The 27,979-nt window shown below is 53.8% G+C and overlaps 2 protein-coding genes and 1 pseudogene across 8 annotated transcripts; all 3 read left to right on the top strand.

Annotated features, from left to right (window-relative positions):
• The first annotated feature begins 2 nt into the window (after window positions 1-2).
• Med25 (mediator complex subunit 25) lies at window positions 3-15,234 on the top strand. Of its 7 annotated transcripts, none has more exons than XM_027420721.2 (18): window positions 3-205; window positions 285-330; window positions 443-567; window positions 5,567-5,665; window positions 5,905-6,025; window positions 6,305-6,467; window positions 6,591-6,706; window positions 6,940-7,027; window positions 7,107-7,300; window positions 7,599-7,727; window positions 8,793-8,878; window positions 8,948-9,005; window positions 9,289-9,396; window positions 10,866-11,054; window positions 11,349-11,420; window positions 11,522-11,740; window positions 11,876-12,056; window positions 13,733-15,234. In XM_027420721.2, exons 1-18 carry the CDS (start codon window positions 72-74, stop codon window positions 13,996-13,998), a joined length of 2,394 nt encoding a protein of 797 aa, XP_027276522.2. In that variant the 5' UTR covers window positions 3-71; the 3' UTR covers window positions 13,999-15,234. The 7 variants fall into 7 exon arrangements, with proteins under 7 accessions (XP_027276522.2, XP_027276521.2, XP_027276526.2 ...); XM_027420720.2 differs by having other exon boundaries at window positions 7,596-7,727; XM_027420725.2 differs by lacking the exon at window positions 13,733-15,234 and adding an exon at window positions 12,474-12,603.
• Window positions 7,750-8,437, top strand: LOC103161566 (annotated as a pseudogene).
• Window positions 15,235-21,255: 6,021 nt separating the features above from the next.
• Ptov1 (PTOV1 extended AT-hook containing adaptor protein) lies at window positions 21,256-27,825 on the top strand. The gene is given in 13 exon segments (XM_027420729.2): window positions 21,256-21,501; window positions 21,503-21,632; window positions 23,487-23,624; window positions 23,714-23,796; window positions 23,875-23,932; window positions 24,030-24,137; window positions 25,352-25,507; window positions 25,949-26,038; window positions 26,115-26,188; window positions 26,289-26,346; window positions 26,453-26,557; window positions 27,176-27,373; window positions 27,460-27,825. Coding segments are annotated over 13 exon segments (1,248 nt in total). The 5' UTR covers window positions 21,256-21,463; the 3' UTR covers window positions 27,472-27,825.
• The last annotated feature ends 154 nt before the right edge of the window (window positions 27,826-27,979 follow it).

Here is a 27,979-nt window from a genome sequence, read left to right as displayed (position 1 = left end):
CACGCAGGCGCACTTCTGTTCGTCCCGGGACCGCAACGGCAGCTGCGGCGCTGGCGGCGGCGGCGCGGGGCATGGTCCCCGGATCCGAGGGCCCGGCTCGGGCCGGGGGCCTGGTGGCCGACGTGGTGTTTGTGATCGAGGGAACAGCAAACCTGGGGCCGTACTTCGATGAGCTCCGCGACCACTACCTTCTGCCCGCCATAGAGTGAGTGAGGGCCCTCGTCGTCTCCCTCCGCCCTGACCTGCGGCTCGCACGGACGCTGCATTTCCTCCTGTCTTCGCAGGTACTTCAACGGGGGACCACCCGCAGAGACGGACTTCGGTGGAGACGTGAGTCTGTGGCCGCGGCACGGGGAGGAGGCTGGGTGTGGACCTGGTCTGAGGTTGGGAGGCCCTGTTCCAAAGACCTCCGTTTTAAAGTTCTTTTGTCCTGTCCTCTCAGTATGGTGGAACCCAGTACAGCCTTGTGGTGTTCAACACAGTGGACTGCGCCCCAGAGTCCTACGTACAATGTCATGCTCCTACCAGCAGCGCCTATGAGTTTGTCACTTGGCTCAATGGCATCAAGTGAGCTTTTCCTTCATTTTGGGCAGATTGGGGACCCCAGCAGAACTCAGCGTGGGTCTGTGCGAGTCTGTCTTGTTCCAAGCAAGAATGGGCTACCCAGGCAGTGGGATCCCTGGGTACAGACCACCACAGCCTGCTAGGGTGTGAGTGTCTGCAATTACTGCTTGCCCTGTTCTTGTGCTTGGTTTGCAAATGAGTAGCAGTGTAGACTGCTGGGTGCAGGAAGGGTCTCTGAAGCTAATCTTTTCATGTGGAATCCACAATCTAGTTGTGGTCAAGGGTCATTTGACAGTGCTGATCTAGTCCCAACCGGTTCTTAACCGTCCTGACTTGGTGAAGCAGGTGTGCTTTGAATGCCTGCTGTGTTCCGGTTTTTTTTTTTTTTTTTTTTTTTTTTTTGTGTGTGTTGTGTGTGTGTGTGTGTGTGTGTGTGTGTGTGCATGCACTCCACTTGGAGATTGTCTGGACTGGGAATTTATGTAAAGCATGGCTTCCCATGCTAGCCATTGTTGACACTTAGCACTCAAGTTTTGTTAAGAAGACTGGTTTATTTTTGTTTAACTTGTGCAAGTGTTTTGCATCCATGCATGCCTGTTTACCTCTTGTGTGTCTGGTGCCCTTGGAGGCCAAAAGAGGGTATCAGATCCTTTGGAACTGGAGTTAAACAGTGTGAGCTGCCATTTTGGTGCTGGGAATACAACCTGGGCCCTCTGGAGGAGCAGCCAGTGTGGTTTCTTTCTTTTTTTTTTTTTTTGGTTTTTCGAGACTGGGTTTCTCTGTGTGGCTTTGGAGCCTATCCTGGCACTCGCTCTGGAGACCAGGCTGGCCTTGAATTCACAGAGAGCCACCTGCCTCTGCATCCTGAGTGCTGGGGTTAAAGGCGTGTGCCACCAACGCCTGGCTGCAGCCAGTGTTCTTTAAGATTTTTATTTATATTGCCAGGCTGCAGTAGTGCACGCCTTTCTTCCCAGCACTCAGAAGTCAGAGGCTGGTGGATCTCAGTGAGTTTGAGGCCAGCTAGAGGGCAGATGGCACCTTAGTTAAGAACTGCTGGGCTAGATTGAAGTGAGACTTGAGTAACAACCATCTGGAGTTCTGTGAAGCCCCAAGGTCCACACTGCTGCATGTCAGGGTTGGTGTATGTGAGGCCTCTCTCACATTTGGTTAGGCGTGAGTCTGAGGGCCAGTGCCAGCCAACTCAGTTCTATTGAACTCCTGATTGGCTGTTAAGTCTCCTGTGTCCATTTCTGTGCAGGGAACTTGTGTGACTTTTCTTATGAGCCAATTGTCCTCTGCTACCTGTCACTGCCTCTGCTTCTGGACCTCAGTGGAAGTCCAGTACCTGCTGTTCCTCCTCTAGACTGCTTCCAAGTAGGGTTTTGCTCCTACAAGGCTTAAGGAGAAATCTGTGTAAACAATGAGTGATGGCTGCTTGAAAGCTCCTCAAAGACACCGGACCTTCCTGGTGCAGACTGCAGGAAGAGTGGCCCTCCCTTAGGAAAAAGGCTGACTATGGGTACTTGAAGATAAAAGGGAGATACTGTCTGGACTGCACTGTGTTCCCCACTTGTACACTTAAAATCCTGTAGCTACAAGTGTCCCCAGTTTGGAGGCCTCTGCTACTGTTAGGTAGTTCAGCATTGTTTTACTCTCCCAGGGTCACTGTTCTGACCAAGGGCCGTGACCCATGTCCAGGATGCTCTGGGCAGGACTGGAATGGAAATGAGAGTCAGCAGGACTTGTCCCTGCTTGAGAACACTCTCCTTCTGCTGTTGATGATGGTGCTTGGAGACAAGGTGCACAGTACAATTAGGACACAGCCTTGCTCTGGGCTTGTTTGTTTATTTTGTTTTGATTTTTGATTTTTTTTAAGACAGGGTTTCCCTGTGTAGTTTTGGAGCCTCTGAGTGCTGAGATTAAAGGTGTGTGCCACTGCCACCTGGCTGAGTTCTTTTTCTTTTCTTCCTTTTTTTTTAAATTATAAGTCCCATTTTATTTTTCCAAGGTGTTTTTCCTTCTGTCTTCATGAAGCCACCTCTTTACATGGGCTTTGGTGGCGGTCGTGGTGCAGCACCAGCAGGTGTGGTGGGGGTGTTTGGTCCTTCCGGGCTTCACGAGATGGATTCCTGACTACCTTACTATGACTAGCACAGCTCACACAGGAATGTAGCCTGACATTTGGGAAGCACATAAGCATTGAAGACACTTACTTCGGATATGTCCCTGACAGCAACGGCCTCTACAATGTTCTGAATGACGAACTTTTTTTTTTTAATTTATTTATTTTTATTTTATGTGCATTGGTGTTTTGCCATGGGTGTTGGGTCCCCTGGAACTGGAATTACAGACAGTTGTGAGCTGCCATGTGGGTGCTGGGAATTGAACTCAGGTCCTCTGGAAGAGCAGTCAGTGCTCTTAACCACTGAGCCATCTCTCCAGCCCAGTGATGAATTTCTTAATGGCCTTGTCCTTGGGCACGCACGGGGCGCAGTTTGTGCAGTGAATTGGCTGCACATGGCCACAGCCCTTTTTGGCATGCCCGTTGTTCCTTCTTTTTTGTCATCTTGGAGCCAAGACCCAAAAGAGCTAGTTATTTTTCTTAATTGAAATATAGCCGGCCGGGCGTTGGTGGCGCACGCAAATCCCAGCACTTGGGAGGCAGAGGCAGGCGGATCTCTGAGTTCCAGGCCAGCGTGGTCTCCAGAGCGAGTGCCAGGATAGGCTCCAAAGCTACACAGAGAAAGAGAGAGAGAGAGAGAGAGAGAGAGAGAGAGAGAGAGGAAGAGAGAGCTGACAGCCTGGACAGCGATGTTCAGTAGACAGGTGAGCAGCATCCAGTGCCGTCACAGGGCCAGGCAAGTACTACCTCTGTTACATCACATGTTTCTGTTGCTCCGAGTAGCTGTACTCCATTCCGCCTGCTTCAGGCAGGTCTCAGAGGGGCTGAGACATTTTTTGCTGGGTTTCTTCAGTAGCAGGACTGGATGTAGGGTTCTCTTGGTGTGTGGCTCTATTCCAGCTTGGCAGCCTTACGTTTTCTGCTGCAGCTGCATGTGGTAGTTTTACTCTGGAGCAGCAATCCCGCCCAACCTAAGCTAGTGCAAGGCCAGTTTGGGTTACCTAAACCCATTCTCAAAACCCACAAAGTAACAATAAAAATTCTTGCTGCTGAGGAAGAAGAGGATGAGGAAATGAATGGTGAAGGACCAGAGCAGGGCAAGGCCCCTATAAGAGAAGGATAGGACAGGTTCCAAGCCCCAGGGTGTTTGGGCTTGAGGACACAGTGTGGAAATTCATAGAGATTTCAGGTGCATCTGTTCAGCAATGCATGCCCAAAGTTTTGTGTGGCCTTTACAAATTAGAGCTCTGTAGCCTGTGAGTGGGACTCTTGAGTGAAGGCTGCAAAGGTATCCATGAAGGGTGGGGCTGGGGAGGAGCAGCTATGGTGGTGGATGTAGCTTCCACAGGGTCACAGCAGCCTGTTCTGTGATGGGGGGGTCAGGTGGGTGGGCTTCCTGGAGGAGGATATGCTGGGCACATATCAGGATAGGTAAGTTGGACTGCCACCCAGACCACACTGTAGTAGATTTGGGGAAGAGTCTGGGCAGAGATAGGTACATCAGCCATTCTGTGAGCCCGTCAGATGGAGGACACAGAGCAAGAGTGTAGGCCCAGCTAAATGCTTTACTGGCTGGACAGCCATTTATTTATTTACCAACTATTTTTACCGTCCCCCCCCTCCCCCCACACACAGGGTTTCTCTGTAGCTTTGGAGGCTGTCCTGGAACTCACTCAGTAGACCAGGCTGGTCTCAAACTCACAGAGTTGCACCTGTTTCTGCCTCCTGAGTGCTGGGATTAAAGGCGAGCGCCACCACCGCCCAGCTACTATAGGCCTATTAAGGGCCAGACAGGAGACGAGAAATGAGAGTGCTCAGACCCTGTCCCTGCCTGTGGAGGGACAGTAGGGGTGGGCTTCCTATGTAGCTATGGAAAAGTACCAGAGTTTTGAAAACAACTGTGGAGGCTGCAAGTCCAAGGCCATAGTTCTGGCAAAGTGGAAAGCACCTGAAACTTGGGAGAAAGACTCCTTCCTGACCTCTCTGGCTGCTAGTGGCCTAGGAACTCTGTGGCTTGGTCTTCGTGTAGCCTGTCCACATCTGCTCCCACCTTCCCCTTTTCCATAGAGATGGAAGTATTCCTGGATTGGGGTCCTGTAATTGCTTCCTGTCTCTTCCATGACTGTATAGTTTCTAGGAAGGTAACCCCGAGTTACTGTGGTTAGCCCGACCGTGTCACCGAGAGTGCATTTCACTTTTAGTACCACAGGAGGCTGTTCTATGATAGTGCTCCTCCCCACCCTCAGAGGACTGAGGAGGAAGATTGCCAGCTGCTTTCTAAAGGAGGCTGGAGAGATGACTCAATAGTTAAGAGCTCTGGCTGCTTTTCCAGAGGACCCAGGTTTGATTCCCAGCACCCACATGATGGCTCACAACTACCTGTAACTCTAGTTTCTGGAGACCTGATGCCCTCTCCTGGCCTGTCACCAGGCATGTGTGTGATGTACAGACATCCAGGCAAAACCCTATACACATAAAATACCAACAGAATCCAACAAAAGCCAGACATAGTAATGTACACTTTTAATCCCAGCACTTGGGAGGCAGAGTTCAAGGTCAGCCTGGTTTAGTTCCAAGTGAGTTCTAGGACAGCCAGGACAAACCAGTGAAGCAGTTGTCTTTTCAGGAAAAGACAGGAGGGTGGTCGGCACTGGGTACACTAGGACTGAGAGGCACAGAGGCCAGGCTCAGTGTCTTGGGTCCTTCTCTTCCCTTTTCTAATGCCCTTTTCCTATCTTTTCTCCCTGCCTAATGCTGCTTTATCACCAAGTAAAACTCTGAGTACGGTAGCCCATCACAAGGTGAAGTGCAGTGTGGGAGGGCATGGGAAGAGTGCTAATGGCCTGTGTGGGGCCATATGCCTAACTGGCTGTCCCATAGGTTCATGGGCGGTGGTGGTGAGAGCTGCAGTCTCATCGCGGAAGGCCTGAGCACTGCCCTGCAGCTGTTCGATGACTTCAAGAAGATGCGTGAACAGATGTGAGTATGCCCACCTCCTGGGAAATCCTCCTCAATCCGCACCCTGGAGGGGGAACAGGAACAGGGGCCCTGGGCAGGCCAGTGCCCTCTGACCAGACACTAGCTAGAGACCTGGCCCCTTAACCAATAGTTGACTAAACCTGAGAGCCTCAGTGTTGTCAGCTGCAAATGATCCGTGGGTGAGGACATGACCTCCAGCTTCGAGTACCTGCTCCATTCCTTGACTCTGTCCCTGGCAGTGGCCAGACACACCGAGTCTGTCTCCTCATCTGCAACTCGCCCCCATACCTGCTGCCTGCTGTGGAGAGCACCACATACTCAGGCTGCACAACGGAGAGCCTGGTGCAGAAGATAGGGGAGGTGAGTCGGGCCTGCACCCCTGTGTGTGAGGGAGGAGTCTGGGCCCACACCTCGGGAGCCTGGGAAGCAGGCTGGGGCCTGGAAACCTGAGTCAAAAATAGGTAAGGACTCCATACTCAGAATCCTCTGGGAAACCAATGCCAGTTTTTACCATCCACTCCCCAACAGTCTGGTGAAAGCTGTGGTTTTAGGGCCAGACTGTCCTACCATGTAGTGGGGGAAGAGGTAAGCCCTAACACATTTATGGAGGTCCCATTCTTACCTTGTCCCTTCCTGCAGCGTGGTATCCACTTCTCCATTGTTTCTCCAAGAAAGCTGCCAGCCCTTCGGCTTCTGTTTGAGAAGGCAGCTCCTCCTGCCCTGCTGGAGCCATTGCAGCAACCAGTAGATGTGAGCCAGGACCCGAGGCACATGGTGCTAGTGCGTGGGCTCGTACTGCCTGGTGAGGCCTGGGTATGGTACATGGAGGGAGTTCCTCTTTACCGCTCTCTTGATGGATTCTGGATATCCCTCTTTTCTACTCCCCACTGCTCTCTCGGCCTCGGTCGTCTTCCCCTGTGCTCAGTCGGCGGCAGCTCAGTCCCAGGCCCTCTGCAGCCCAAGCAGCCAGTCCCCCTGCCACCAACTCCATCCTCAGCAGCCCCCCAACAGGCTCTGCCCCCTGTCCCACCACAGTACCAGGTAAGGATGTTACCAGAAACCTAGCTCCTGGAGCCTTGCAGAGCTGTGGCCTCATAGGAGGACCTGATGAGACATTGGGATTACAGTGCGAGGGGAAGGGGCCCCACAGGCCAGGGAATGGCCTCTGTGCTGATGGAGTCCAGAGCTCCTGGATCCCAAGAACTGCATAGTTTGCCTTGTGTGGCAATAGGTACATGGTTCTAGTGGTACATGGTCTTCTCCCCATGTGACAGGTCCCTGGGAACCTAAGTGCTGCTCAGGTGGCTGCACAGAATGCTGTGGAGGCTGCCAAGAACCAGAAGGCTGGACTTGGCCCACGCTGTGAGTCCTGGAAGAGGCAGAGGTGGTGGCTTCACAGGCTTTATGACCCTGTTCCCACTCATGCTTGTCTTTCCCACAGTCTCACCCATCAATCCTCTCCAACAAGCTGCTTCAGGAGTGGGCCCCCCCTTCAGTCAGGCCCCAGCACCCCCATTGGCTCCTGGGCCTCCTGGAGCCCCCAAGCCACCTCCTGCTTCCCAGCCTAGCCTAGTCTCCACTGTGGCCCCTGGAACAGGCCTGGCACCCACTGCACAGCCTGGGGCTCCATCCATGGTAGGTTTCCTCTTAGCACCCAGCCCTATTCTCCTATTCATAGTGTGTGGGAAGCCTGTGACCTCCTGCATGGGGCCTGGGAACAACATCAGAGCTCATAGCTGTGCTTTGCAGCTCTGGGGCAGCGCTGTGGGCCTCCTGCTGTTCTGGGGTGTCCTATGGTTTGGGGGTCTAGTTCCTCATGATTGGCATGGATGGTCCCTGACATGCCTGGTGGTGGTGTAAAGGAAGGGACCTTTTGGGTGGCCATTCCCTAAGACGGTATGGTTCCCTCATTACCATCTGTCCTCCTCAGCAGGCAGGCACTGTGGCCCCAGGTGGGGTCAGTGGTCCTTCCCCAGCCCAGCTTGGGGCTCCTGCCCTTGGTGGGCAACAGTCAGTGTCCAACAAGCTCCTGGCCTGGAGTGGGGTCCTCGAGTGGCAGGAGGTGAGTGTGTTTGAGAGCTTGAGAGCTTGTTGGGACTGTGGAAGGTGAGTTGCTCCCAAAGTTTAGCATTTGCAGCTGGAGGTTAGTCCAGGGGAAGTCTAGGATTTGTGTACCATGTATCATAGTTGGGGTTTTCTCTTGGGCCCATGGCACTTGCAGGAAGGACAAGTGTTGTGGTCTCAGTACTGCCAGAAAGCTCTATAGGCCTCAGTGGGACCAGAAGTGGCATGATAAGAAATACAAGAAAGCTCACTTGGGCACAGCCCTGAAGGCCAGTCTTTAAGGAGGTGCCTCTCATGCAGAAGGAATTGTGTTGAAAAAAAGTAGGAGTTGAAGCCAAAGATCCAAATTGTGCTATCAGGAAGTGTGTCAGGTACAGCTCATCAGGAACCGCACCTTTTATGCCCAGTGGTGACTGCTTGAACTTCACTGAGGAAAAGGATGAAGTTCTGTTTGCTGGTTTTGGTCAAAAAAGTCATGCTCCAGAGTCCACTCTAAGATTGTTAAAGTAGTCATCGTGTCCCTTTTGACCCTGTACAAAGGCAAGAAGGAAAGAACAAGATCATAAATTTTGACAGTGCAAACACAGTTATAAATTTTCATATTCTGGGGTTGGGGAGAAAAAATTATGTTGAGTCAGGCAGTAGTGGTGCACACCTTTATTCTCAGTACTTGGGAGGCAGGGGCAGAGGCAGGTGGATGTCTGTGAGTTCAAGGCCAGCCTGGTCTACAGAACAAGTTCCAGGACAGCAAGTGCTGTTACACGGAGAAATCCTGTTTGGAAAAACCAAGAGAGAGAGAGAGAGAGAGAGAGAGAGAGAGAGAGAGAGAGAGAGAGAGAAATTAAGGCATAGTGGTGCACACCTTTAATTCTAGCACTTGGGAGGCAGGCCCCAGGTCTTATGGCTTCTGGAGGACAGTGATTATAAGATTTTGAGGCCCAGTGTTTGAGGACTCTGGGAGCATGAGTGTGAGGTTGCTGGGAAGGTAGGAGAGACGTGAGGCTGCCGGCGCTGGTGGAGGTTGAGTCAGGAGGCCCTGGCTAATTCACCCTTCCTCTTCCAGAAACCAAAGCCTGCATCTGTGGATGCTAACACCAAGCTGACGAGGTCTCTGCCTTGCCAGGTCTATGTGAACCATGGAGAAAACCTGTAGGTATTTGTCAGGGGTGGGGTAGGTTTAGCCTGGCCCCTCCTGATTCTCCTCTCTCTGTCCCACAGGAAAACAGAGCAGTGGCCCCAGAAACTGATCATGCAGCTCATCCCTCAGCAGCTGCTGGTGAGTCCTGCCAGGCAGGAGCTGCCTGGCCCTTGTCCCCCGTTCCCACATAATCTCCCCTACCTTGTGTTGCCCCGAATGATGCCTGCGTTTTCCCAGACTACCCTACCTTGTGTTGCCCCGAATGATGCCTGCGTTTTCCCAGACTACCCTACCTTGTGTTGCCCCGAATGATGCCTGCGTTTTCCCAGACTACCCTACCTTGTGTTGCCCCGAATGATGCCTGCGTTTTCCCAGACTACCCTACCTTGTGTTGCCCCGAATGATGCCTGCGTTTTCCCAGACTACCCTGGGCCCTCTGTTCCGGAACTCAAGAATGGTCCAGTTTCACTTCACCAACAAGGACCTGGAGTCCCTCAAAGGCCTCTACCGCATCATGGGCAATGGCTTCGTGAGTGGCGGGCACTGACTTCCTTCCCCATCTCTGCCCACAGTCCTGCATCTAGGAGTCGCTGTCTTTCCTTGGGTGTCGTTTGTGGTGCTGCAGTTAGGGCCACATGTCCTAGCATCTGCTGTGTCCCTGTCCCGTGGGCCTGCATTTGTTGATGGTTTGAGATAAGTCTTGCTGTGTAGTAAGACCTCCACCTGGGTGTCCTCCTGCCTCGGGCTCCTGAGGGCTGTTTTGCAGCTATGTGCGGTGCAGTCCAGCCTGGCTTCTCTGGCCCTGTTCTTTCCTGTATCTCCACTTTGTTGCATAGGGCCTGCCCTCATGCCTCATATAACCTTCAGGTCAGCTCACCTTCCTGGGGGCTAGTGGGTTGGAACTTGTGTTTAGGGAAGACCCAAGTGCCTGTGTGTGCATGGGATTAGCGACAGTGACTTCTATGCCCAGAGTTTTCCCCAGGCAGAGATTGTTGATCATCATCCTCTCAGCCCTCTTTACCTCCGCTGACACTGTTGCCTGCTGTACCTCTCTCGTGTCTGTGGGTCTGCTGGGGCTGTTGTCAGGAAGGTCAGCTGGGCCAAGAACCCTCTGTGGTGTGGCTCATCTGCTGTCCTCCTCAGTGAAAACACTGAATTCTGAGGGAATGTTCCAACAAATGGCCTGTTTTTGCTGCAGGCCAGGATACAGAAGGAGAGCTCAGTGACCTCAATGCCTAGGCCTCTCACAGGCTCAAGATGGTTACCTTAGCTTTTGAGTCCCTTTAAACATTTGGAAGAGGCAATGACTTCAGGAAGCGAGAAATGTTCACAACTTCTGACCAGGCCTCCTTTTATCTGGGCCTGGCTGGGTTCCTAGGCTGCACCCCTGTAGGGGAGGACACTCCAGTATCTGGCCTGGGTGGCACTGCCTGTTCTGTGCTGGACTGGGTTAAGGAGAGGGGTGTGTTGATGCACTAGCTGCAAGTCCTGAGAAGTAAACCCAGGTAGCCAAAGCCAGTTAGTTCCCTGAGAGCCCATGGAGACTCTGAATCCCAAAATGGCATCCTTGTGATGTTGCCATTCTCTGGTCCATGCTGGAGGCCCTGGCAGAGATAGAGCCACCTTCAAGGGTCTGACCCTGACTTCCTGCCACCCTCCCCAGTGGAGCCCTGTCCAGTGTGATTTGATGAGATAACCCAGTGCTATATAGTGGGAGACATGAGGTAGAGCCACTCAGTCAGGGTCACCATGGGCTTCTGGTGTGACCTGCTGTCTCCTCGGTGGTCAGCAGGGACTTTGGTCTTGCTGTGCCCTTTGAGTGCCTGTCACTCACAATTTTTTGTTTCCAGGGCAGCTGCTGCGCCAACCTGGCCTCCCTGGCCTTGTACAGTGAGACCTCCCTACCTCTTGCCTATAAGGCTTGTAGAATTTTATAGGCTGAGGTAGGCTAGCCCATGCCTCTCGGGTAGGCTGCTTCTGAAGAGTCTCTGTCCACAGGCGGGCTGCGTGCACTTCCCGCATACAGCCCCATGCGAGGTGCGTGTGCTCATGCTCCTGTACTCATCTAAGAAAAAGATCTTCATGGGCCTCATCCCCTACGACCAGAGTGGCTTTGTCAATGGCATCCGCCAGGTCATCACCAACCACAAGCAGGTCCAGCAGCAGAAGCTGGAGCAGCAGCGAGGGGTGAGTGGTAGTGGCAAGCCAGTGTCCTCTCATAGCTCCCCAGAGCCCAGTCAGCCATAAGCCGCCTGTCTGAGTCCAATGTGCCCCTTGTGTCCTAGCAGAGCAGCTTTAGTCCCTTCTCAGTTTCCACGGCAGTCCCTGATACAGGCCTTCCTTATTGGTCAGGCAGGGTGTGATGCACCTACTAGATGGTATGTCCCCAAAGAAAGGCACCTTCCTCCTACACACCAGGTCCTCCAACAGGTTCAGACAGCCTTCCCTCACCACTGATCTGTCCTCTCTGTCCCCGTGCAGATGGGGGCACAGCAGGCACTTCCAGGCCTGGGCCCCATTCTGGAGGACCAAGCGAGGCCCCCGCAGAACCTAGTGAGGACTTGGGTGGGGACTGGTGGGATTGGGGATGGAGGTTGGGTGGAGCTAGGGCAGTTCCCTACTGCTTGTCCTTGCTCACGCTGTCTGTTCTCCAGCTCCAGCTCCGTGCACCACAGCCCCAGCCTCAGGGTGCTGTGGGGGCCTCTGTGGCTACAGGGCAGCCCCAGCCACAAGGTACTACCCAGGCCCCCACAGGAGCACCCCAGGGTCCTCCAGGAACAGCCCCCGGCCCACCACCTTCTGGACCTATCCTTCGGCCCCAGAACCCTGGGGCCAACCCCCAGTTGCGGAGCCTCCTCCTTAACCCACCACCGGTGAGGCATGGGAATAGAGCAACAGGGAATTGCAGGTTCTTACCCAGTATCTCTGGGAGGAAGGGGTGGGCTGTACCAGCAGGGCCTTTCTGGAGCACAGACTGGGCCCTCTGAGCCATTCTTTGTCTTCCCCAGCCCCAGACTGGGGTACCCCCACCCCAGGCCTCCCTCCACCACCTGCAGCCTCCAGGGGCCCCTGCACTGCTGCCTCCACCACATCAGAGCCTGGGGCAGCCCCAGCTGGGGCCACAACTCCTCCACCCTCCACCTGCCCAGTCTTGGCCCACACAGCTTCCCCAGCGGGCTCCACTGCCAGGTAAGGGTGTTCTAGGGGAGGGTAGAGGTCTAGACTGGGAGTCCTTGCAGCCACTGGCAAGGACCCCATTACCAAAGGGCCTCCCCATAGCTCTAGGGGGCTTAGAGGGCCATTGGGAAGTTTAGCCATGGGAACAATGCCTCAGTGAGTGAGAGCTTTCCATAATCCTTATATGCTGCCCTGGGATGCTGGAAGATACCTTAGGGTCAGTGATGCTGTCGGGGGAAGGGCTCCCAAAGGGTCAAAGGAAAATGTCTGCATCTAATTGGGCTTAGAAGGATCCCTGGCTCTGGTGGTCCCTGGAGCTTCCTAGAAACCTGACTGCCTTGGGTTCCCAGAAGAGGGGATGAGAGGTCCAGGGTCCTCAATGGTCCCAGGGACCACTGGGAGATGCAGTCCCTTCCCACTGCCCCCCAGGTCAGATGCTGCTGAGCGGGGGTCCCCGGGGCCCGGTCCCCCAGCCGGGCCTGCAGCCCAGCGTCATGGAGGACGACATCCTCATGGACCTCATCTGAACCCAACACCCAATAAAGTTCCTTTTAACGATTCCCGGCTCCCGTCACTGACGCCCCTAGGGCTGTCTTTGCTCTCGCCTTGCAGACTCCCCAAGGCCCCGGCTGGGTGATGCTGGGCCACGGGGGGAGTTGGAGGCAGCATGGTGAGGCCTGGTTCTGGGAGACTCAGAGGCAGGTGGGCAGATAGTGTACAGCTCATGTGCACTCAAGGGGTTACAGAGCCCAGAATGCCTCTGACCCAGCCAGGGTTCCGAGGAGCCTGGAAGGAGAAGCAGCAGTTGGGAGCCAGGAGGTACTAAGGTGCAGATAGCCAAAGCCACAGTAAAGGGACAGGCAAGGTCAGGAGGTGGATGCTCCTGGAGCATGAGCATTACAGGGAGGAGCCAGACTGGAATGCTTGAGACTTGTCCTGGGGACGCAGGACCACAGAGATCTCCAGTGGGGCTGATGTCAGAAAGGCTGGTTTGTAGGAGCAGGGCAGGCCAGAGGCAAGGTCAAAGGACTGTTCCGGTGACACATGCCACACCAGGCAGTCAGGATGTCCCCATGGGACAGTGTGCTGTGCTTGAAGCAGTAGCAATTTAGGTTCTAGTTGGAGGTGTGGGGAAGTGAGGAAGCCCCTGTCTTGCAGGGTGTTCTCAGGTTTGTCTGTAGGTGGTCTCCTTGGAGATGTTGTGAGATATTTGTCACACAGGCATATTAACTGTGAGTGTGGTCTGTGCCTGGACCACCACTGCCTGGGTCTGGGACGCTAGTTAATGTGCAGGTCACTCACTATCCCAGAAGAGAGGCTTCAGTCTAGTGGCCCGTGGGCCACCACAGATGAGTTTTGTTTGGCCTTCCCTGTGTTAGCATGTGTCACTTTTTTCCTTCCAGTTAGCTATAAAACTTAAGTGAAATTCACACACACGCACAATTGCTCCTCAACATGTCGGAAACACTGACACCCTGGGTCTACCCTTCTGCCTGGCAGTAGTAGCTGGGTTTGCCCCATCAGTGGGGCTCATGCTCTTGGGTTCGCCACAGTCCCCACCACTCTCTCTTGCTCTTCCACGGTGAGGCCAAAGCCCTGCCTCCGTCACGGGGCTGGCACCGTGGTGGTTCTGTGGTAGCATTCAGAGAAAAGTGAAATCTTTCTTGTACCCATGTCTCCTTCAAAAGTGGCCAAACGAAAGAAAGAAGGAGAGGGCCGCGTGTTTCGAGAAAAATGGGAGCGAGACTATTTCTTTGTGGAAGTGAAGAACATGCCCACGTGCTTAATATGCAAAAAAAACGTGTCAGTGCTGAAAGAGTACAACCTGAAGCGTCACTATGAGTCCCAGCACAGTAAGAGCTACGACCAGTACACAGCACAGCACCGCGACGTGGTCCTGCAGGAGCTGAAAAGGGCCCTCAGAGCCAGCGAGGCTCTGGAGAACCCGGAGTAGGAGCCACAAGTGATGTGGAGAGAACGTCCGTGTCCTGAACAGAGCTGCATCCTCAAGGCTGCCCTGTGAGTCTGACAAGCTTTTGCAGGCTGAAGTACACAGGAGTCAGAGGCCTTATGGGGTCCGGTTGCCTGACCCACAGCTGTGGCCTTTTGATGGCTGTGCAGAAACTCTGACCACATGGTTAGCTTTATTTATTTGTGGTGGTGGTGATCTCCATGCAGCTGAAGAAGTCTGTGAGGTGGCACCAAGCCAGCCCCTCACTTTGAAGTGGCTTGCTTTTGTGCATGCACACATCAGAATTCATAAGCACAACTACAACCCCATCACAGTGATCGGGCCGTCCATCATGAGGGCCATCCCTAACCTCGATCCCAAGTGGCACTGTTTGTCAAGGACCAGGGTCAGGTCCTAGCGTCAATCACCAAGGAATCCAGATGCACCACGCCGCCTTGACTCTGGCATTCCTGTCCTTGAACTGAGCCAATCGTCTGAGACTGGGATGTGCAGGAAATCCAGACTGGCCTGCTTGGTTCATTTCAAAGTGCAGAGCCATGCCCTGGTTCCCTGGAGGTCGGTTAGAAACTTCTGGTTGAGGTTCCCACCCTCTGAACACTGAATCTGTCTCAAGCAGGGATTTTCACAAACAGCTCCTGAATGTATGACTGGCGTGGTCCTGGCAGATAGATGGATGCCACTGGCACGGAACAGTGGAACTGCTAACCCTTGCTGCAGCTGGTTTCTGGAAATGAGAAGTGGCCAGGACCAGTCACCCACACTGTGAGACCCAAGACCAAGTCCCCCCCGAGGGCCATCCTCTACTTGAACCTGCGCGAACCCTGGCTCGCTTGCCCGTGCCAGCTGTGCGAACGCAGACCCCAGTGCAAGTTGCAGTGCAACAGGGCGCTTGCAGTGCTGCAGTATGGTGAGGGTCCTCACCCTCTGCCCAGCAGTGTCCCGAGTGTCTGGCTGCCCACACTTGTGACAGTCAACGTTTTCACTACAGACCTAAATCAAAACTCCATTTTAAGGATCAAGGTTGAATTCTCATCTGCCCATCTCTCTGTCCCATTCAAGGCCCACTGACATCTGGGTGTCGAAGGGCAACTGTCAACCTTGTAGCCTCCACTCAAAGGCACAAGAGAATTACACGAGAGAAATTTTAATAACTAAATATTTCTATTTTTCAATTTGTATTTTTTCAATTTTGAATTTAAAGTATGAACTCTAGTGTCACACGTGTTTGTGTTGTGTTCCATGCGTCCACCGTAGCTCAGTAAAAATCCAATTTGATTATCCTTCTGGCCGTGGGCTTTCCTTCTCCCTGACTAATCCACCCACTCATGTGACAGCCTGGCCCCTGCTGCCTGGGGAGCTGCTGTACCTGCCCTGGGGTCTGGCTGGGAAGGGTCGGGAGTCCTCTTGTCCTGCGAGGCCCTTCCCCTGGGTGATTCTCACAAAAGACAGAATAGGGGACCTAGGTGGCAGCTGAAGACATGAAGGCAAGGTGGTGACTTGGCCATGTAGCCAATGTGTGCCCGTGGCTCTGAGACATGGGATGCTAGGGACTGTGGCGAACCTGGAGAGTGCTTGCCCCGCCTGGCGGCCTTCAACCCAAAACCACACACACTGAGGACCAAACAAAATCTGCTGTGGGTCTCATGAGACCACCAGGCCACCATTTTGCGACCTCTGGAAGAATGAGACTCCAGAACCAGGACAGCCTCAATGGAGACCGGTGTTTTAAGGGGTGGGCCGGGAGCAAGAAGGTGGGAGAAGCAGGCAGGTTGTCAGAAGGTGAACTGAGTAATCAGTAAGAGAGACAGGGAGGCACCAGGCAGAGGTTCTAGAGAAACTGGGTTTGCCCTCAAGATGAATTGAGATTGGTTGTGGTGGGCTTGGCAGTTAAAAGTGGTACTGCTCTGGCAGGGGATTTGAGTTCAGTTCCCAGCACCCATGTCATGGGACTCACAAATACTTGTAAGTTCACCACGCCTGAACTCCTGTGGAAGCATACTTTGCTGTATTTATAAGTAATCACGTGGGGTTTTATGTCAGGTAGTGGTGCCAAATTGGACCAAGAATGTTCAGTTCCAGGAGGAACAGACTCCTGGCCTCCAAGGATACCTGCACACATGCACACACACAGAATTAAAAAAAAAAAAAAAAATCTCACAAAAGAATGGTTGAGACACGGACTTGTCCTCCCAGCTACTCAGCAGGCTGGCCTCTCAGCCTCACCTTCCCCGTGTGTCAGTGTCGCCCTGCCTCAGGATTCTAAAGGCATACAGACGGCAGTGTCATGCACAGGAGAGCTGGGTACTGTGGTCACTGACCAACACACACTCAAAGCAAAACGTGGCCTAGCCTCAACACCAACCAACCAGTTCACATGGACAGCCAGCTGGGAGCTGGCATAGAGCTTTGCAGGTTGGTTGGTTGGCTTGGAGTTGGTCTCATTGTGTATGTGGACCAGGATGACCTCAGACTCAGAGATCTGTCTTCGGTGTGCCTCCTGAGTGCTGGGATTAAAAGTGTGTGCCACAGGCCAGCCATGGAGGGAGGTGCATGCCTTTAGTCCCAGCACTTGTGAGGCAGAGTTCAAGTCTGGCCTATAGAGTGAGTTCCAGGACAGCCAGCAATACACAGAGAGACCCTGTCTCTAAAACCAAAACAAAATGTGTGCCACCATGCCCAGAAACATTACAGGCCTGGGCCTGGAGGGGACAGGAATTCAGCAGAGGACAGAAAAATCAGGAGAAAAGAGAGCAGCCAGGTTTTTCCCCCCGGAGTGAGAAACTAAGGATGGTGAGGTAGGAGCAACAGGAGTTTAAGGCCAGCCTGGTCTCAATTCCAACACAGGCAGGGATGCATAGCAAGACCAAGGTCAAAACCAAAACAAAGGCAGGGTGTAGTTAGTGTGTAGAGTGCTTGTCCCGTTTCCAGGAGGCCCCAGCCTCCAGCACCACAAACACCCAACACTAACAGTTGCAAAACTGTCATTGAGTGGACTTTCAAAAGTGGCTACTCACCACACCTAAGGGAAAAGCTAGGAGAAAGATAAAGTCTAAGAGGCATGCTAGACCAGTGGCGCTAGTTCATTAACTCTTGTCTCAGGGAGGTCCAGGCAAGCATGGTGTACATAGTTCCAGGCCAGCCATGGAGACTTTGTCTCAAAAACAAAAGAAGAAAAGGGATATTTGAGGAATGTTTGTTTCAACATGCATCAAGTGTCTAAACATGTTTTCTGTTGTCAGAAAGTCCTGAACTGCATAAAGTTGTGGGTGTGGGATGGAGAGTGGGCGTCTGCTGTGCTTGCACTGAGGAGGCTGAGATTAAGAGGACCCTGAACTTCCGGCTCACCTGGGCTGCAGAGTGAGAACCTGTTTCCAAAAAAGAAAGGAAAACGGGCTACAGAAATGGATCAGAGGCAAAGAGCATGTACTGCTCTTCTGGAGGACCTGGGTTCATTTCCCAGCACCCATGCCAGCCAGCTCACTGATCCCGCTTCTGGCTTCCAAGAGCACCCATACACACCCCAATAGATACAGTCACAGTCACATAAATAAGAAATGAAGTCAATCAAAATAAAACAAATCTTTTAAAGGGAAAAAAAAAAAGTGACAGACTCTCCAGGCAATAGTGGTGCACGCCTTTAATCCCGGCACTTGTGAGGCAGTGTCAGATGGATCTCTGTGAGTTTGAGGCCAGCCTGGTCTACACAGAAAAACCCTGTCTCGAACCCCACCACCACCAACAAAAGTGACAGCCTCTTCACACTTTACTTCCTCTTACCCAAATGACCAATCAGATAACCCTTGTGATTCTGGGATTGATTTGTGAGGATTCGGTAAGTTCAGTTCAGGTTATGAGGTGTTTGGGAGGTATATTCCTTTTCGAAGAAGAAAATGTGTGTGGTGTTTGTGTGTGTGTGTGTTTGTGTGTGTGTGTGTGTGTGTGTGTGTGTGTGTGTGTGTGTCCTCCCTTCGGTCAAGCCAGTTCTAGGGCATACCTGTGGAAGGCCAACTTTGCTCTGGTTCTCAGTAGCTGGAGTAGGCAGTAGGAATGGTGCATTTCTTCCGTTAGAGAGTGCCATACACTGTTTAGAAGATACTTGACCCACAGGGACCTCAGAAGGGACAGAGAAGTGGCCAGAAGCAGCAGCTGACTCTTGTGGATGTCAGCTGCAAGGTGGGACTGGGTTAAGCTGAGATTATAGTCTTTTGTTCACTTGTTTGTCATGTACACATGCTTGCCTGTGTGGAGGCCTGAGGGCTCCAGGGGATCTAACTCAGGTCTTCAGGCTTGGCAGCCAGCACCTTCACCAGCTGAGCCATACTGCTAGCCCCGCCCCCAGCTCTTTCAGAGTTAAATGAAGAGTCAGTTGCATGCTCAATAAAGGGAAACTAAGTTGATCATAGTATGCTGGCTTGTAATTACACTTGGGAAGATGATACAGGAGGATGAGATCTCTTCTCAGAAGAGCCATGGGAACCCAATCTTCCTAGGTCTTGATGAAGCTGGTTAGGAGTCCTGAGGGCTAGGGCAAGGAACCCCTGAGGAGATGGAGGCCAGGGCTCCTTTCTCCTCTCTGCTGCTGTGGAGGGGTGCTCAGACACAGGTTAGTGATGGGGCTCTGGGCTGTCCATAAATGCTTGACTTCTGGTGGGGTTTTTGAACACTGCTTGGCCATCTGACCTTAGTCCAGGCTGTATTCTGGCTGGAAGTAGGCCACGCCTGACTTTGCCTCTTGTTTCTCATTGCCATTACTACAGGGACAGACTGGCCCAGTTTCTGTTCACAAACAACACACATTCTGTGTGATCTTATTTATGATTGTCTACCCAGGACTGCACAATTTCCATGGCAAAATTTTTTTCTGTTGAGACAGTTGAATGTAGTCCAAGTTGTTCTCAAAACTCTGGCAGTAGCAGAGGATGACCTTGAGCTAATCTTCCTACCTCTACTCCTCAAGGGCTGGGGTTCCAGGCCTGGACAACCACATCTGATTCCTGTGATGCTCACATTGAACCAAGGTCTCCTTGCATGCCAGTTAAGAACTGTCTCCTGATTTCCAGCTCCTGCCCTGCCCAACCCTGCTCTTTGTGTGTGTGTGTGTGGTGTGTGTGTGTGTGTTGTGTGTTTGTGTGTGTGTGTTGTGTGTTTGTGTGTGTGTGTGTGATCAGAGGATAACTTGAGAATCCTCTCCTGTTGTGAGTTTCAGGTACTGAAACTCGGATTCTGTCAGACAGGTAGAAGGCTGCTCTCTGCTGAACTATCTCACTGCATGCCCTCTGTTTTGTTTCCCTTTAGACAGGGTTTTTCTGTGTAGCTCTCGCTGTCTTGGAACTATGTAGACCAGGCTGGCCTCCAACTCACAGAGATCCACCTGCCTCTGCCTCCCAAGTGATGATGGAAGGCATTCGTCACCACCATACCCAGTTTCCCTTGCTTTTTAATTTTAATTTGTGTTATTTATTTTAAATGTTTCCTTTATTTACTTTATTTTTATGGTTGTTTTGTCTGCGTGTATATCTGTATTTACTTGCCTGGTGTTTCTAGGCACTAGAACTGGAGTTAACAGGTATTTGTGAGCTGCCATGTGGGTGCTAGGGATCAAACCTAGGTCCTCTGGAAGAACAGTAACTGCTCTTAATTGCTGAGTCATTTCCCCAGAGTCTCAAATGTGTAGCCCTGGCTGACCAAAAACTCGAAAGAATTAAAAAAACAGTGGTGGCACACACCTTTAATCCTAGCACTTGGGAGGCAGAGGCAATTGGATCGCTGAGTTCGAGGTCAGCCTGATCTATAGAACAAGTTCCAGGACAGGCTTCAAAGCTACACAGACAAACCCTGTTCTCACCCCCCCCCCCAAAAAAATCGATGGTGGTAGGGGACATCTTGGTGCACGCCTTTAATCTGTGCCAGCACTCAGGAAGCAGAGGCAGGTGAATTTCTGTCAGTTCAAGGCCAGCCTGGTCTATATAGTGAGTTCCAGACTAGCTAGAGCTATATAATGAGACACTGTCTACACAAACAAAACCACCCCTTACAAAAACAATTCAAAGAAACCCACACACCCAAAAAATGAAACAACAAAAAACTTGGCAGTGACCTGTTGTTTCCTTGAAGTGTGGTACCATGTTTCCTGAATCCCTCTAGCTACGTGAGTAGTGACTGTCTAAACCAAAGAGGAACCTCGTAACTAGGGCATGCTGGCAATGCCTGGGAACCCAGCACTCAAGCAGCTAAGGCAGGAGGATTTGGAGTTCAAGACCAACCTGGGCTACATATTGAGATTTTTCTAAAAACAGTGACAAGGTGGGCAAGATCTCTCAGCAAGTAAAGGCATCTGCAACAAAGCCTAAAGACCCAAGTTTATCCCTGGGACTAAAGGGCTCCCTGGGATCCAAAGAGTGATCCTTTGAAGTCTACAAATGAGCTGTGGTATGTGTGGGTAAACAAATAAATGCCAAAATAAATAAAACACAGGCTTGAGAAATGGTGAGAGTATTAGTTGATTTTCCAGAAAGGACCCAGGTTCAAGTCTCAGTGCCTACATGGCAGCTCACACCCTCTTTAACTCCAGTTCCAGGGGACCCTTAGCCCTATTCTAGCCTGTACAGGCACCAGGCAAGCACAAGGTATACAGGCATACATGCAGACAAAACACTCATGCACACAGAGAAATATAAAACTGAAAATAAGAAATTGTTCCCCTGGGGGAACAATCCAGAGGTCCTGAATTCAATTTCCAGCAACCACATGGTGGCTCACAGTCATTTATAATGATATCTGGTGCCCTCTTCTCAGTCCTTTCAGATCAAGGAACTGGCAGCAGAGGTAACTGCCGGAAGGCACAAGGGACAGTGAGTGTGCTCAGAGCCAACGGGCTCCCGGCTAGGCCGAGCCTCTAGGCTCCGCCCAGGCCGCGCGAAGCCCGCTGGGAGTTGTAGTCCTCTTTTGCACCTTGCCACGTCACCGCCTACAAGATGCAAGGACTCGGGTCCTTTCATCCACCCCTCGCCCTATTGGTAGGTTCCGTCGCGCCGTCCATTAGCCTGTCTATCGCCTTGTTTCCCCCAGCAGGGAGGACTTGGTATCGTCCCACCAACCCGAACTCTGCGGCACAGTTTCAGTTTCTCCCTCTTGTTGCCGAGTCTGAAACCCTCCCTCTGACTTTGGTACGTTCCGACCACACCCCTCCACGGCCCTCCATCAGTGCTTCTCAGCACACACTCCCCTTCTCCATAGTCCGTTGGTTTGCGCCGGCTCCCCCTCTTCTTCCGCTTTGGTTGGAGCCGGGCTCCCCCGCTCGCTGCAGTGGTTTGGCCGCGGCGACCCCTCAGCGGCGCGTCCCCCGCCGCCGCGGTCCCGCTCCACGTCTTCCCGAAGCCGCGCTCCCGCGCCTATCGGTCGGCGGACCCTCAGCCCCCCCCGTGAGGCCCGCGGCCTCCCGCTCGCCATGGTCCGCCCGCGCCGTGCCCCGCACCGCTCCGGTGCCGGGGCCCCTCGGAGGTCGCGGCCGGCCACCGCGGCCCCTGGTCGTGCGCGCCGTGCGCTCACGTTCCTGGCCCTCCGGTCCCCGAGGCCCGCAGCCCCCGCGGATCCGGGCCCGCTCGGCCCCTCCCATGGTGAGTCCCCGGGTCTGCTTCCAGAGCCTTCCACGCACGCCCCGCCCTGCCGCCCCTCCCCTGGCGCGAGCCTTTGTCCGCAGCGCCCACGGGTCTCCCGCGGGAGGGCGCACCCGGGGTCCCGGATCAGCCTTCGGTCGGCTCCCGGCTCTCCCCTTTGTTGCGCGGCGGCCTGGGCGGGGGCGGGGTACGGGGGCGGGGCGGGTTCGAATTACTGCTGACCGCGCGGCCGACTGCACAGCGCGCGGGGGGCGCTTGGCGTGCGCGCTTGTTTTTCCAATTGCGAAGTTGGTCCTCGGGCTCCGGGTCTGGAAATACGCCAGGCGGCCGGCGGAGGATCCCGGCGTGTGCACTTGCGCCCAGCTGTTGCTCGCGGGGGCGTTGTCCCCCGGGGCCAGATGGCGACTGTGGACAGTCCCTCCGTTTGTGCGCCTGCCCGCCCCGCGGCGAGCCCAGACCTTAAGCCTTAAGGTAAACATTCGGCTCTGTAGGTTCGTGTGGCTGTCACCTCTGCCCACACTATAGCGTGTGCGCACTTTCTAGAAACATTGAGGTTTTCGTGGGGAAATAAAACTGCCCACTGTGATGGTTGACTCGTGGCCACACCTGTGCATGCTTGGCCAGCTGTGAGCTATTCCCTGGCTTGGCTCTGACCACTTCACTCCCCTGTGACTACATTCCCCTCGCCGGAGCTGAGGCGGGTTCGCCACTCGGATCACCTGCAGAACGCAGACACACCCCTTGTTGTAACTCAGCTTAGGCCTGAAGAGTTCCCTTAGTGTTTGAAGCTGCTCCTTGGGTTCTCAGATGCGTCCAGTCCCCACAAATGTGTCTTGGCTTTGCCATGCAATGTGCAGCAAAGTCGGGCATGAGTGGACACAAACTTTGGAGCCACGCTTAGTAGAGTCCCTACTGTTTGCTTCCAGTGTGTCCCTCTGCTGTTGTGGGCATACTGGTGTCCGTGGGGTGCAGGCAAAAACACATTGTAGTTACCATAAGCAACTTAGTTTGGGATTTCGTGGGGGCCCTTAAGTATGTTTGCCTGGTTTTCATTTAGGCCTGACTGTGTGGTGCGCACACACTAACGCGTGTGACCGCTTGTAGTGTTGTCTCAAAGCATGTGTGCGGGCCAGGTGCCCCGAGGGCTTGGTGCTGCAGGGCTATACTCATCACGAAGGCCCCTCAGCAGTGTTAACTGAAGACCTAGGCTGGTCTGCACCTTAAGACGCCGGGAGAACACTTTGTGGTTTGTCATCATGCAGGGTATAAAGGCCTCATGAGCTTAGAAATGAGCAGCGGATTCGATCGCGGTATCTGAAGGGTCTTCAGCCTGGAGGCACGCACGGGTCTGTCTGTTCAAAGGCTGGTCCAGGAGCCCGCTTATTTATTTGGAAATGTTTTAGCTGAAAAGAGTTTAGCTTGTACCCTGGGTGGAGGGTGGCTTCATTTAGCACCATCATTCAGCCTTCATTCAGGTCAAACGTTTTTTGGTGCAAGGTAGCCTTTGGGAGTCTCCCCATTTTTCTCCAAGATGGTCTTTTTACTTGGTTTCTGGTTGATGTCTCCTTGGGTCCTCAGGGAATGCCATCCTTTGTGGGAGTTGTCTCTTGGGGGTGACAGTGACCTTAGGGTGGCTCTGAGCCCTGGGGCCCTAGATGCAGCCCACAGCCTTCTGATTGATTAGTCTGAGGGTGAGAATGCCAAAATGGTTGCTTGGAGGTCTTGACTGCTGGGGAAGGGATTTGGACCTGGAGTGTGTACCAGAGGCCTGAGTCTGGACCTGAGGATGTCCCCTCTGGGAAATGTGGAATGGCCTAGCTTTGAATGAGCTCAGCATTCTCCCCTCTGCTGCAGGAAGGTGCTCGAGTCTTTGGGGCCCTAGGGCCTATTGGGCCCTCTTCACCTGGGCTCTCTGTTGGGGGACTTGCAGTGAATGAGCACCGGCTCAGCAACAAGCTGCTCGCCTGGAGTGGCGTCCTTGAGTGGCAGGAGGTGAGCCTGGCTGGCCCCAGCCCTGGGGCTACTGGGGCTCCTGATTGCCTGGGCACTTTTCTGAGTCCTCCACTCCTTCCTGCCTGCAGAAGCGTAGACCCTTCTCGGACTCGACAGCCAAGCTGAAGCGCACCCTGCCCTGCCAGGCCTACGTGAACCAGGGCGAGAACCTGTGAGTGAGTGTGGGGGTGGGCAGAGCCCGGGGCAGCTAGGATGCAGGGAATGGCTTCTGATGCGCTCCCTACTGCAGGGAGACGGACCAGTGGCCCCAGAAGCTGATCATGCAGCTCATCCCACAGCAGTTGCTGGTGAGACCGATGGACTGGGCCCCCAGAGCCAGACTTTGACCCCAGGGCCTCCCCAACATGACTCACCATCGTCAGCGGCTGCCCTTGTCATCCACAGACCACACTGGGCCCCCTGTTCCGAAACTCTCAGCTGGCCCAATTCCACTTTACCAACAGAGACTGTGACTCGCTCAAGGGCCTCTGCCGCATCATGGGCAACGGCTTCGTGAGTGGGGATGGCGGCAGTGGGGTGGGACCTAGTTCTGCCCTGTGATGGGATCTTCTGTACCTCTTAAGTTGTCATCCATCCTAGGACCTTGGTGGGGTGGTACTGTGAAGCAACAGGCACATGAGCCAGAGTGCATGGTGCTCCCTGTCTCCTGCTGTGAAGTGAAGCCCAGCAGGCCTTGCTTCTTATGGCCCTCTGTGTGTGTGTGGGGGGGGGCGGGGGGAGGTAATGGTTGGTGGTGCACTTGTCATCTGGTGGCCAGCCCCTACTGTTGTGGACCCAATCTGAGGTCACTGGAATGCAGCAGGTGGTGGGACAGGGTGAGAGGAAGTCACTAGCCCATGCACACAGAGGATTAGACTCCAGGCCCATCCCCAGCTCTACTTTAGGTTGGTCTGCCCTCCCCATTTGGCCACCTCCAAGGATGTGTCCCTTTCCTGGGCCTCACAGACTGGGACATGCGAAGCCGCAACCTTGTGCCAGCAACAGCTCTGGAATAGTATCCTGGAGCTGGGCCCAAGGTCTGGAGAAGTTGTCCAAAAGGCTGGCCAATGAGGTGCAGGTTCTTCTACACCCTGGCATAGGATGGGGTGGCCTGTCCTCCTGTTGGAGAGGGCCTGGCACCTCAGCTAGTGTTGTGTAGTTATAGCTGCGTAGCAGTTACTATGAATGCTGTTCTTGTGTCTTAACAGGTGGGAAAACTGGGACCCTAAAATGGGAGGTGGCTTGCCTTGGGTGGCATAGAAGCCTGGCCTACCACCTGTTTTTAAAAATTTAAGGATTGGTTTTTGGTTTGTTTTTTTATGGTATGTGTGTGTCATGTGTATGCCTGGTTCTGCAGAGACCAGAAGAGGGCATCAGATCCTATGGACTGTGTGTAAGACTGTGAACTGGAAACCAAACCTTGGTCCAAACAAGAAGAGCCAGTTCTTACTGCTGAGCCTTATCTCCAGCCCCCTGCCACCTGCTATTAAGCCAGAAGCAAGGCTGGGGTCGGTAGAGAAGGGAGGGACACACATAGCCATATAGGTCCTTGGCTCCCACCTGTCCCTGCCCTGTAGTTATCGGGGTGGAGGAGGAAGTAACCAAGAGAGAGTGACCTGCTCTCAGGAAAGCCTTGATTGAGCTGTGTTTTGGTGATTCTGGCCTATTGAAGCAGGTCAGATGTTCAGTGGAGGGCCAGGACCTGATCTGCAGCCCTGTCCCCACAGGCAGGCTGTATGCTCTTCCCCCACATTTCTCCTTGCGAGGTGCGTGTGCTCATGCTCCTGTACTCATCTAAGAAGAAGATCTTCATGGGCCTCATCCCCTACGACCAGAGTGGCTTTGTCAATGCCATACGGCAGGTCATCACCACCCGCAAACAGGTGCGTCAGCTGAGCACAGCCTGGCCCTGTCACACAGTTGGAATCCATTCAGCGTTTGACTGGTGTGGAGTGTGCTGTGAAGAGGCAGTGCACTTCCAGACAGGCCTTGGTGGGAAAAGTCACTTTATAGGCTTTGAAGGGGACAGGGGACAACCAGGGGGTGGGTCCTGAGTGTAGAATCCTCGAAGGTGGCAGGTTTGGCAAAGAGGCCGTAAGCCTCTGGAGGGTTACCATGTGTCCTGGCACTTGGCCTAAATGTTCATGGCATCCTCCTGCTACCTACTAAAGGTAGATGTGGGCCTCCATACCACCCAGGGGCTGAGACCTGTCTTGGATCACTTGGGAGCACAGGATGCTGGCAGTGAAGCAAGACCAGTCTGCAGCCTGCTGGGTTGTGGTCAGGGCTGCTGGTAGCTTACTAACTAGTGTCCTGTCCCACAGGCTGTGGGCCCTGGGGGCGTGCACTCTGGACCTGTTCAGATTGTCAACAACAAATTCTTGGCATGGAGTGGTGTCATGGAGTGGCAGGAGGTGAGCTGCGGGTGCTGTGTGGGCTGTTGGCCCTCCCCAGCCCTCCCCTGAAGTACCCTCTTGCTCTGCCCCAAAGCCCAGGCCTGAGCCCAATAGCCGGTCCAAGCGATGGCTGCCATCCCACGTCTACGTGAACCAAGGGGAGATCCTGTAAGTGGGGTGGGGTGGGGTGGGAACAGGCAGGCCCAAAGGCAGTGCCGGGTCCCTGTGGGAGGACCTGGTGGCTGATACCTGATGTCTGGTATGGCAGGAGGACAGACCAGTGGCCTCGGAAGCTCTTCATGCAGCTCATCCCACAGCAGTTGCTGGTGAGTGGCGGGGGTGCCATGATGGGGTGGGCAGGGGACCCCGTGGTGGGCTGGTGCGGAGCTGCGGCCCGGCTCCCACAGTGCTGCCCGGCCCTCCTTCCCACAGACCACCCTGGTGCCGCTGTTTCGGAACTCCCGCTTGGTGCAGTTTCACTTCACTAAGGACATGGAGACTCTCAAGAGCCTGTGCCGCATCATGGACAATGGCTTCGTGAGTGGAGGGCAGCAGCCAAGGAGAGGCAGGCTCATGAGCTGCTTGTGGAAGCTGTGGTGGGGCGGCCTGCAGCCTGCTAGCTGCACCAGGGCCTCCTATGTTTGCATGTTCAGTCCCTGCAGCCTCATACCCTGACTGGTGGCCTCTTCTGGAGAACTGAGGCACCAGGCTTGTCATTACATAGACACTGTACCAGCAGGGCCCCTAGCTAGAGAGGGCCCTGCCTTATAACATAGCACAAGACTGCCAACAGTAGCATGCTGTTGAGCTCAGCCCAGAATTCCCAGGGAACTTGGAGGCCCGTAGCTCCCAAAATCCTGATCTTCCAGCTCTGGGGCTTCAGTTTCCCTTTGGGAGCTGGTCCTGCAGGACATCTGTTATTGGTTATTGGCACTGTTAACACAGCCAGGGTCTGTGAGTGCCATGAGCCTTTTTTCTCCAGTGTGAAGGAACAGAGCTTGCCCAAGGTGGGGGGCGGGGGGTGGGGGGCGGGGACACCTGCATGGCAGCCTTGGACCCCTGGGGTCTGCTTTTAGGGATCTAGTTGTTGCTTGATGGGTCAGCTGTGACCAAGGAAGTGGGTAAATGATCGTCCTGACTTGGGTCTGCTGTTAGGCGGGCTGTGTGCACTTCTCCTACAAGGCCTCCTGTGAGGTGCGTGTGCTCATGCTTCTCTACTCCTCGGAGAAAAAGATCTTCATTGGCCTCATCCCACATGACCAGAGCAACTTTGTCAACGGTATCCGTCGTGTCATTGCCAACCAGCAGCAGGTCCTACAGAGAAGCCTGGAGCAGGAGCAGCAGCAGCGAGGGGTGAGGTGGCTCTGCAGTGCATGCATTCATGGGCCCTGCCCCTGGGTACCCACTTTTGAACCTCCCCTGGCTTTTTTTCTCTGCAGATGGGTGGCTAGTGGACTCCCAGGCTGGGCAGGCCACAGTCCCAGACGAGGCCCAGTGGAGACTGGTGAGCAGCATTTAATTTCCCAGGAAGCAGCAGGGTGGCCCTGGCATTAGGGAAACTACTACACGAGGCACTGCCTTCTGGGACTTGTATCCCTGGCAAGGTATGGGTGCCAGGGCCTTAGAGGGGTAGGGTGCAGTCTCACGAGTAGAAGCCACCCCCTCCTACTGCCTCCCAGGTCAGATGCTTCTGAGCAGGGGCTCCTGGGGACTGTGCCTGCCCAGCAACCTGGAGGACAGCGTCCTGAGGTCTCCAAGGATGGTCCTTGCCCCTGTATGTTTCCCTAATAAAGCCTTTAAACCCACATGCTGTCTCTGCTAATTCTGTACTCAGTGCAAGATGGATATATCCTGAGGTCACACAGTATGGGTCCAACCCATGTGCAGATCAGTTTGGGGGGGGGGGTGTGCCATTAGACCATCTAAGTACATGGAAAGTCAGGTTCATCAGGCTACAGT

The sequence above is a fragment of the Cricetulus griseus genome, chromosome 6, assembly GCF_003668045.3.
Source record: "Cricetulus griseus strain 17A/GY chromosome 6, alternate assembly CriGri-PICRH-1.0, whole genome shotgun sequence".
Lineage (NCBI taxonomy): Eukaryota > Metazoa > Chordata > Mammalia > Rodentia > Cricetidae > Cricetulus > Cricetulus griseus.
This window is presented reverse-complemented; position numbering and strand designations above follow the sequence as displayed.